The sequence below is a fragment of the Gossypium raimondii genome, chromosome 12 (genome assembly GCF_025698545.1).
Source record: "Gossypium raimondii isolate GPD5lz chromosome 12, ASM2569854v1, whole genome shotgun sequence".
Taxonomy (NCBI): Eukaryota; Viridiplantae; Streptophyta; class Magnoliopsida; order Malvales; family Malvaceae; genus Gossypium; species Gossypium raimondii.
Genome location: NC_068576.1, coordinates 45,242,901 through 45,252,187, shown reverse-complemented (window position 1 = coordinate 45,252,187; position 9,287 = coordinate 45,242,901). Strand labels below are relative to the sequence as shown.

General features: G+C 35.7%; 2 protein-coding genes across 3 annotated transcripts; one reads left to right on the top strand and one right to left on the bottom strand.

Annotated features, from left to right (window-relative positions):
- The first annotated feature begins 991 nt into the window (after window positions 1–991).
- Window positions 992–1,977, top strand: LOC105764413 (uncharacterized). Its single transcript, XM_012582968.2, has 2 exons — window positions 992–1,467; window positions 1,585–1,977. The coding sequence occupies exons 1-2, from the start codon at window positions 1,389–1,391 to the stop codon at window positions 1,848–1,850; spliced, it is 345 nt and encodes a 114-aa protein (XP_012438422.1). The 5' UTR covers window positions 992–1,388; the 3' UTR covers window positions 1,851–1,977.
- Window positions 1,978–2,107: 130 nt separating this feature from the next.
- Window positions 2,108–8,777, bottom strand: LOC105764412 (tricalbin-3). 2 transcript variants are annotated; one of them, XM_012582966.2, is made up of 9 exons: window positions 7,652–8,774; window positions 7,109–7,350; window positions 6,557–6,575; window positions 5,628–5,836; window positions 4,191–4,300; window positions 3,973–4,071; window positions 2,909–3,356; window positions 2,693–2,827; window positions 2,108–2,578 (listed from the first exon to the last, which is right to left on the bottom strand). In XM_012582966.2, the coding sequence occupies exons 1-8, from the start codon at window positions 8,458–8,460 to the stop codon at window positions 2,739–2,741; spliced, it is 2,025 nt and encodes a 674-aa protein (XP_012438420.1). In that variant the 5' UTR covers window positions 8,461–8,774; the 3' UTR covers window positions 2,108–2,578; window positions 2,693–2,738. The 2 variants fall into 2 exon arrangements, with proteins under 2 accessions (XP_012438420.1, XP_052481040.1); XM_052625080.1 differs by having other exon boundaries at window positions 2,693–3,356; window positions 7,652–8,777.
- Between the last annotated feature and the right edge of the window lie 510 nt (window positions 8,778–9,287).

Sequence of the window (9,287 nt, the reverse complement as noted above, 5' to 3'; positions counted from 1 at the left end):
ACTGACCTTCTCTTGAATTCTCAAAACTTCTGTCACTCGATCCCCGCAATGACAAAGAACCCCTTGTCATCTCGGTTGTGCTATCGGAGGCTCTGGGGAAGTCAGAATAAGAGAGCACTCAAATAAGAATGAGACTCCTACTTTCTCCGATGGCAACAAAAAATCTGTCTTATGTGGGCTTTTCCCAATATTTTATTGTTAAGTATAGCTATGATTAGTTATGATTTTTTCGGTCGATTTGTCTATTCAGCAAATAAATGGAAGTTCTATCTATCAATATGTATGGTCTTAGACCATCAATAATGATTTTTCTTTCGAGTTTGGCTACTTTATTGATTCACTTACCTCTATTATGTCAATATTAATCACTATTGTTGAAATTTTATTCTTATTTATAGTGACAATTATATGTCCCATGATGAAGGATATTTGAGAGTTTTTGCTTATATGAGCTTGTTCAATACTTCAATGTTGGGATTAGTTATTAGTTCAAATTTGATACAAATTTATATTTTTTTAGGAATTAGTTGGAATGTGTTCTTATCTATTAATAGGTTTTTGGTTCACACGACCTGCTGCAACAACAAACATTTGTCGAAAAGTGTTTGTAATTAATCGGATAGGCAATTTTAGTTTATAATTTATTAGTCTAAAATATCCTTAAAATAAAAACAAATTAAGAATGAAGAACCATCCATTTTCTAAATTGTCTGTGGCTGGTAGAGTTTCAAACACAACAGACACAGTAGATTTATAGACAGGAAGGAAAGAAAGCTTATAGAGTCAATAAGAAGAAAGAAAGAGAAGTTGGTAGGAAGGAGGGAGAATGGTAACCAACCAAAGATTGATACCGTCAGTTAGCAAAAGAGAAGGAAAGAAATGAAGAAAAAGAGAAGAAATTTTTAAAATTGTTGAATAAATTTTAAGTTTAGGAAGAACTTAAACTCTAATAAATACACAAATAAATGCTTTGGCCCTTTAATCTTACAATATGAAACGGTAGGCAGATAAACAAAGCAGTTGGCGTCATCGTGAAAAAAGAAAATATGAATGCATGAATGTCAGCAGTTTCATGAATCATGTCGTCACTACGAAAACAAAATTTTATATCCTAAAAGAAAAAGAAAAAAGCATTGTGCAATCTTCTTTTAATGTGAAATGAAGAAACAGACAAAAACAGAGTAACTGAGGGGAAGCGGCACAAACGAAAATCAGACTGGTGGATTGAAGCAATATGAGACGTTTGGCTCGGCCATCAAGAAACGTGTTAATGGATTTCGGTGCTGGGCGGCCGCTATTTTGCCTACTTATTCAAAATTTTCAGCATTTCAGACTTGAAATCAATCCAGTGGAGCTTGACCCAAAGTTCATTTGGAGCTCAAAATACCATGCACTTATGGCGGAAGGTGAGGAGGGTCTGGGTGTCCGTCTCCGACAGGCTTAAACCGCATAAACCCACTGTCAAAGGTCACTTTAGTTCCATACTCTATGATCATCAATCTCAATCCCTTTTTTGTTTTTTCCTTTTTTACTTGGAAATTGATTCTTGGTTCTTGAATAAACTGATGAAATAAAAATGAGTAGGTGGGAAAGATGGTGAAACCTGTAGTGGAAATGGTTTGTTAAAGCTTCAAGATGATGTAAAGATGTGTGGATATGAAGACGTACAGGTGATGTGGGCCTTATTGAATTCACCCGAAATCAAACAAATAGGTGCCGCAACAACCACGGTGGTGTCTAGCGGCAAACAATGGCCATCTTCTTGGACGGCTATCTCTTGGCATAACCAAGGAAATACTGCCTCATCATCTTCATTTTGTTGGGTTAAATCCGGTATAGATAATAGTTAGAAATTATATACAAATTTTGTATATGATATTTTGTTCATACAACCACAGGAATGCCATATGCCAATACCTATCTTCCTTGTACCTTTTTCTTATTAAAACTGGCGGAAATTATAGTTTAAGAATGAAATGATCCATGTGTTTTCTATTTCTTTTAACATATAAAAAGAGTGGAAGTTCAATTGTAGTAGTTAACAAATGCTTTGATGTTGCGAACTCTGCCATCCCTCGAAACTCCACAACAAATAATTTGGTTATGATTTTCATCAAAAGAAATTTAATTACTGCCATGTAAATGCAACTGAAAAAAATCGTCAGAAACTAATGCACAATACATACGGATGCATGCTTGAAAAGAACCAGGTACAATATCAACCTTCATGACACTACCTGGTTCTGCATTTTAGGGGCAAAAAAATAACTTAAGCCCAAGTAGTTCCACTCAGATCAAGGTTTCACTGCCCTCTATCCTTCCTTGGTTACGAAAAGAATAGGGTCATAATTTTTCACTCTCTTCTCTAATCTCATGACCCAAATCATGACATGTATACATAGCTTATCTGTTATAGCTTGTACTTTCTACATCTTAAAACCCAAAATTTTGCCTGCCGCCAATCGAACACTCTGCTAACAAGATTATGCATGCTGGTAAGTGTATAGTACCGGAATGTGAACTCCAGGTCTCCTTCGAAGCCATTATCGGATTTGCAAAATGATGGCTGGCTTTAAACCTGCCAATATACAGTTAAATGAATTAGCAGCCAGTGGCAACTCAAATGAGATGTAAAAATATATGAAAATGCAACTGCGGGCAACTGTAATCATATTCGAAAGAGAATAATTACTTGATCAAGCAGAAGGACTAACTCTTAGCTAGCCCATCACGTGATATCAAGGGTTGAAGAAACTCGAGCCACCGATACCGAGTGCAATTAACACTGATATACTTGTAATCACAGCAAACCATAATAAGATTGATCCTGCAGAAGATAAATTATTGAGTGCATTCAAATATAAACGATTGAAACTTAATCTTAGATACAGAGATTTAAGTGTCACACCTCCAGATGATTCAGAACCCTTATCAGAATCTGATGGCAAAGATTCCCCATTAACACCACTAAATCTTGTTTTCAGAGATCCTATTCTTGATATGTCATCAAAAGATTTGCTCCCAGGTTCGGATGATACTATGCCTTGAAATTCCTCACTAACAATCAAAGCTGCTAGAACATCCATAAAGGACTCCTCTGTTTCATCTGTAAATTGCTTTACACCCTGCACATTTGTCACATTTGGTTCATCAGAATCAGATAATTCATCATCTGAAGCATCCGTATCAACAGATCCAGCCACAGTTCTGTCATCTTCTTCATCCTCAACATAAGCTTTATACGTTAACCGAAGTAATATTTCTCCGGCAGATCTCTTTCCAAACACTCCCCAAGCTCCTTGCAAGACAACAATCTGATCCGATGGAACAGTGTCCTTGAGAGTCCCAAGATCAACCTGAAAAGTATTGATGCATCAGATGAACATATTCATAGAAAGGGGAAAACCATTGACTGAAAATCATTGCAATCTATCATCGATTAGTCTTCAAATAAAGCAAAATTTTATCATGGATTCATCCATATTTGAACTCAATCAAACAGGTAGCAGAAGCAGCAAGACATGGATATATACCCTATTGACCATCAACCTTCCTAGGCAAGGCACCGGTCTTCATTACCATATTCATACAATCTAAAGTTCTACCTAGAATAGTCTGTATGTTATGCAATACAAACAGAAAAAAAACTGCTGCTCATCTGAACAAATAGGTGGCAACTAGCATGTAAAAGACAGATCATCTTGCCTATGGGTCAATAAGTGCCTTGAACAACTAGCTAGCCTTGCATTACTGCACATAGCTGCCGGCAAGTCTCTCGTCTCGACTAATCTTTGCCCTTTTCTAAAGGAACACACACGTGTGTGAGTACTATCTAATCTTTAAAAATTATAAAGGCAACTATTGTATGTAAGCATCAAATCTCAAAGCTAGGTAACAATTCCCATATGAAAAGATGATTTTCAGCATATATTGTACAATTATATAAGTTTCTTTTACGAATAAAAACCTCACCTCTCCTGTACCAATTGTCAAATCCAAGAACCCAAGGGAGTCTTTCACTTGGATGCATAGTTTTTCTTTTCTATGGTTTGCCACAAGTAAATGAAAATCCTGCCAAAATGCCAAAACAATTATCAATTAAAGAAATCTTACAGCTTAAAATAATTTGTTCATCCAGTTTGGAAGTTTTATTATAGATGATAGTATTCCCAATAAAAAAGAGGCTATACCTGATTCCAAATTGGCTCACCAGGAGGCCCAATAATAGTGGTTTGACTGTTCCTTTTACTGCGTATAACTTGATCCCCCAGGCTTAGAGTAACATATGGATCAGTTTTGCCTGACAAAAGAAGAGCGGTAATGAACACAGTGAATGAAAGTGAAGATATACATGCACATAAAGGATTCTACTAAGATATTCATATAAGTATCAGAAAACCTATGTATTTCATCCTCATGAGTTATGCCCTATCTCAAATTGCATGTTAGGCAACAATGACAAGTAATTTACCTCTCTGTAGTTCATACTTATCAGTTTACTCTGTCTTACCAATGTCACTAAGCAACACAAGGGTGGATTATGAACTGAACCTTGAGAGAAAGTTTGGGACATTATCCTGGTTGTGTTCCAAAGGTAGGTAAAAAGAAAGATTCAAAAAGAGGGACCTTGTGTGTCAAGAGAAAGACGTTGCAAAGCAAGAGAAGAGAGAAAGAGGTAAATAAACAAGTCCTAAAAGATTTCAGTGGGGCACATTGACAGTCTTAAAAGGCAGTGACCAGCTTAAGTACAATAATGACATGCTGAAGTTCATTAAGGCAGTATTCGGTGCTATCCTCCAACTTCCCATTCTTGCTACAAAATACAGGGTCAGGCTAGCTAAGATCAGCATGGCAATGGATACACACACATATACACAAAAAAAAGATGGTCACAATTTGTCTTTTACCCCTTTGCTTTTCTTTATTATTTCTATAGCACAAGTCATGGCTAAGCAGAAGCAAATTAAAAATGGTATGGCCATACACACACACACATATTTATACAAGCTTCCATCCACATTTTGAGCAACCTGTAAAGTGTTGCACGACTATTACAAACTTAGCTCTTCAAGGACACTGGAAAGTATAGAACCCTCAGCCTACATCCCTAATTTTTAGTCAACTGTGTGTTAGTACCCATAACCTATTTCAGGCTCATATCTCAGCATCTCAAATTACCAATATTTTGAAGAGTAGGATACTAAGATCCTTATCGTAGACAACACCCATGCCTGAGCTCGAGCAACATAAGAATTATATGCACAGATATCTGTACTTTCCATTAAGTCAAGGGTTAAATGGAAAATTCATAACCTTAAACAGCCTAGTCACTTTTGAACAATTTTCAAAACAGAGAGGGTTGCAGACGTGTTGTATTAGAAGTGTCTGATTCAGCAATTAAAGAAAAGCTCTCAACACATAATAAGCAGTAAGTGACAGAGCGGACATTTTTCCACTGCTTACAGCAGCTTAAACCAAATGTTGACCCAGGCCTACTAAGCATGAAAATATAACATTTAAGATACATCATAGGAAGTCAAAAGTAAAAACATATAAAAAGTAATCATTTCCCCTTCAAAATCGGAAAAATAAATCTTCTCAGCACTTAAATGAAAAATGGTTCTTACCATAAAAAACATAAAACAGTTTCCTGGCATCCACAAGAGTCACGGATAGTTCTCCAACAAAATCCTTGTTCTTCTCTTCTTGAATTTCTCCTGATTTCAAATCATTTGCAACAGGGCCAACTGCTTTCCCATTTTGGAAATCCAGAACAATCTTCTTTGGGCGGACAAATAATCGAGGCAAATCCACAGTGAGCAGTTTTCTCAAAAACCTGAATATAAATGTAGTCAAACACCAAATGAATAAAATATTAGAAGAATGAGATACACAGAATGCTGTCAAAGCCATCTTTGGGTAAAAAGTAACAGGTGAATTATGATAAAGCTTTCAGCTAATATGGGTGTTTAGTATGAGGATACATGGGCTAAGTTGAATGCTTGTGTCAAAAGTGGGAGGGGAAAAACAAAGAGGAGATGGCAAACACTACCAAATACAACTTATCTACTAACGATTAGTCCTAAATATGTACTTAAATTGATACAGAGTGAGCTGTACAACCGGATCAAGCTTACTTTAAATATTAATTTTAACTAAAATCAAATTAGTAGGTTTTAGTTTCAGATAAATTCTTCCATTTGACTATATATAGTTCAGAGATATTCTTGAAACCTACAACAAAAGCTTGGGAAATTGTAGCGAACTAGTAAGATGTTTTGTAAAATAATGTCTTCAATGCTGTGAAGGGAGGGGGATTATGACAATAGTTCAAACCAGAAAGGTTCTTATAGAATATGTTCCCGACATCTATGTTAAAGGTTCTTATAGAATATGTTCCCGACATCTATGTTAATCTAAAATAATACCATTAGTAAGGTAAGAAAGTCTGTAGTCTTTCGGACTAGTATGGAAAATTTTAAATAAATAAATAAAAAGAATCATAGATCAGTAAGCTTGCATAAATTACAGAAACTGTAAAAAAGTTTGCACTTACATTGAAAGAACTGGAATTGCTGGTATAGTCCGGCACATGCAGAAAAGAAGAGAAAAAGAAATATCCATCAGTATCTTTGATGTCAATTGAAGGACAATTCCTATTAATTTTTTCTATTTGAAGATGAGGGAATCGAACGCAATCATCTCCAAAGAAAGACAACTTCAATGAGGAAAATAAAATAAAAGGAATGTTTCTCTTGATTTCGCTACAGGAGAGTAGTATGCATTGTTTTCTTCTGTTGCCATCCAGTAAGAATTTCTTCTAACCCTTTAAACCAACGACTAAATTCACAGTTTCATAGGTAATGAGCAAACTCAAGTTATTGGAGAAAACCAAGTAATTTAAGCAATGCTCAGATAACTAATTACTTAAATACAAGAATTATCTTAACATACAGTGCAAGGGAGAGGGAAACTTTATACAACTTTTTCATTTTTAAACTGCATGATCAGTGGAGACAGAAAGAGACATCATACTTTCAATGAATGTGCTTAGAAGGAATTAAAGGACTAATATAGTACCGAAAGATGTTAGCTTGTATTTACATACCCATTAAGTTAAACAAGCGAAATGGAGATAACTCAAACTTGATCTTCGGAAGTGAGACGAAAGCCCACGACACAGCTCCAACAAAAGGTTCTGTCGGTATCAATCGCAATTTAACCCAAAGTTCTCCATCAATGTCAAAATCTCGAATACCAACTGGCACAACAATTGGGATAATGCCAAATTTTAATGTTAACATCAACAACATGCGAGCACCACCAGTATAACGAAGCCCTATTTGATACCTACATAAAGTAAATGAAAGTTAGTCAAATGCACTCTCAACTTTATAAGTAGAACCTCTAAATATCCTCAAATAATAAAAAAATAGCACATTAAGCAACAAATTTAGCTTCATAGTTTTATTGAAGCTCCAAGCAATATGAAAGCTACTTTATGTATCAAGAACACTTCAAACTTGATAATTAGAACTTTGTATATGAATAAACATAGGAATCAGCAATAATAGACAGTACAAGTGCACTAATAACTATGCCAACAACAAAATACAAAGTGCTCGTAGTTTTTAAGTGGCAAAAAACTCACTGCAAATCATTGACTCGCCGCGAAGTTCTACGCTCAACATTCCTAACAGACAAAGGCTCGTCCCCTAAAGAAAACTGCTTAATTTCCACTCTCTGGACATAATCAGGTTTGTTAAGATTATCAATAACAGGTTGCAGTAACCCAATGATCCAATTCTCAATCCCACCTCTATAAACTTTCCACAACTTCCCCAACACCATATTAACCCATTCAACTGATTCTTTCCTCTGCAAATCCTTTTCCAAGAACAACGAAAAACTAGTCGGGACTTGGGGCCAAACCCCTCCTCCCATTCTAACAAGGTCACCATCTAAAGCCCCCAATTTGCCCCTCCTCCTCCTTGAAGTCCAGATTTTATCAAAAGCAACCCCAACAAAAAAGAAAAAAACAAATAACCCAACAATGTTACGGTTAATTGGAGGGGACGGGATTGGGTGGATAACACCTAGCTGAGTCCGTAATTTGCCAACAATGGGGTCTTGTTCGAAACTACCGAAATTTGAACCCATTTGGATTGAGGATTCTTGATTTTCATTTTCCCTTTCCCTTTCCCCATCCACAAACTCACTTGCAAAGCCATTGGCTACAAGATTTCTAGCTACCCTTACATTAAGCCTGTTGGGATTTGGACTGGGAATTGCACAAGCAAGAAGACAATATTTCCGGTGTGGGATTAAGCGATTGATGAGCGGGGTCTTGTTATTCTTATTCCTAGTTGCGAAACAGAGGTTGGTTTTACAAGGGCAAAGAGGAAGAAGAAGAGGGAAGCTGAAACTGGAAGAAAAAGAAGAAGGTTTTAGAAAGATCATTTATTAAAGGTAATGGGAGGAACGTATTCAACAAAGCCCCAGTAGAAAAGTGGGGATAACAACAGAAAACATAGTTGTTAATGGTGATAAAAAACATGAAGGAAGTGGGAGAAGCGAATTGAAACGAAAGCAGGGGAATGAACAAGATATGGAGTTCGATTGGGGGGATTAACCGACCTTCAATTATATCTATTATATTTGAAAAGGGAAATGGTTGGGATTTTGAAGTTGTGTGATGGACAGCAAAGAGTGAATAAGAAAAGTAGCGGAAGTTGGGCAGAAATTTATTTTTGTGGCAATACCATGCCTTCACGTTTTGTTTGTGTCTCAATATTTTTCCTTTCTTTACTTGGCCAAAGGTCGGAGACTAAATATATATCAATTTTCCAATTTTTAATTTAAAGCATCAAATTATTTTGGTCACTTACTTTAAAAATTTACAATATATTTATTGATATCGATCTATCATATCAATCGTCAAATTGTCGACCTAGAGTTCACAAGTTAATTTTTTAAATAATAAAAAACCTAACACTGTATTAATTTTTTAAATAATAAAAAACCTAACACTGTATTGATTTAAATAAAATGTTTTGAATAGTTCAATGAATTGAATAATTTATTGACTATTTTGTAACTTTTTGAAGTTGGAGTGATTAAACTGGAAACTTAGCATGGTTTACCCTAGATGTACTCATGGGTCGGGCCGGGTCTAACTAATATTTTGGCTCATTTGTTAGGCTTGGCCCGAAAAATGAGCCTAAAATTTTACTCAAATTCAACCCGGATAAAAATGTTAAAATTCGGGCCCGACTGTATTAAATTTT

Excerpts from the sequence above, each read along its gene's own strand:
- LOC105764412 (XM_052625080.1), bottom strand. The coding sequence starts at position 8,460 with ATGATCTTTCTAAAACCTTCTTCTTTTTCTTCCAGTTTCAGCTTCCCT. Across the intron at positions 7,351-7,651 it reads CGGCGAGTCAATGATTTGCA|GTATCAAATAGGGCTTCGTT; the intron begins GTGAGTTTTTTG and ends TACTTTATGTAG. Across the intron at positions 3,357-3,972 it reads TGACAATTGGTACAGGAGAG|GTTGATCTTGGGACTCTCAA; the intron begins GTGAGGTTTTTA and ends AATACTTTTCAG.
- LOC105764413 (XM_012582968.2), top strand. The coding sequence starts at position 1,389 with ATGCACTTATGGCGGAAGGTGAGGAGGGTCTGGGTGTCCGTCTCCGAC. Across the intron at positions 1,468-1,584 it reads GCATAAACCCACTGTCAAAG|GTGGGAAAGATGGTGAAACC; the intron begins GTCACTTTAGTT and ends AAAAATGAGTAG.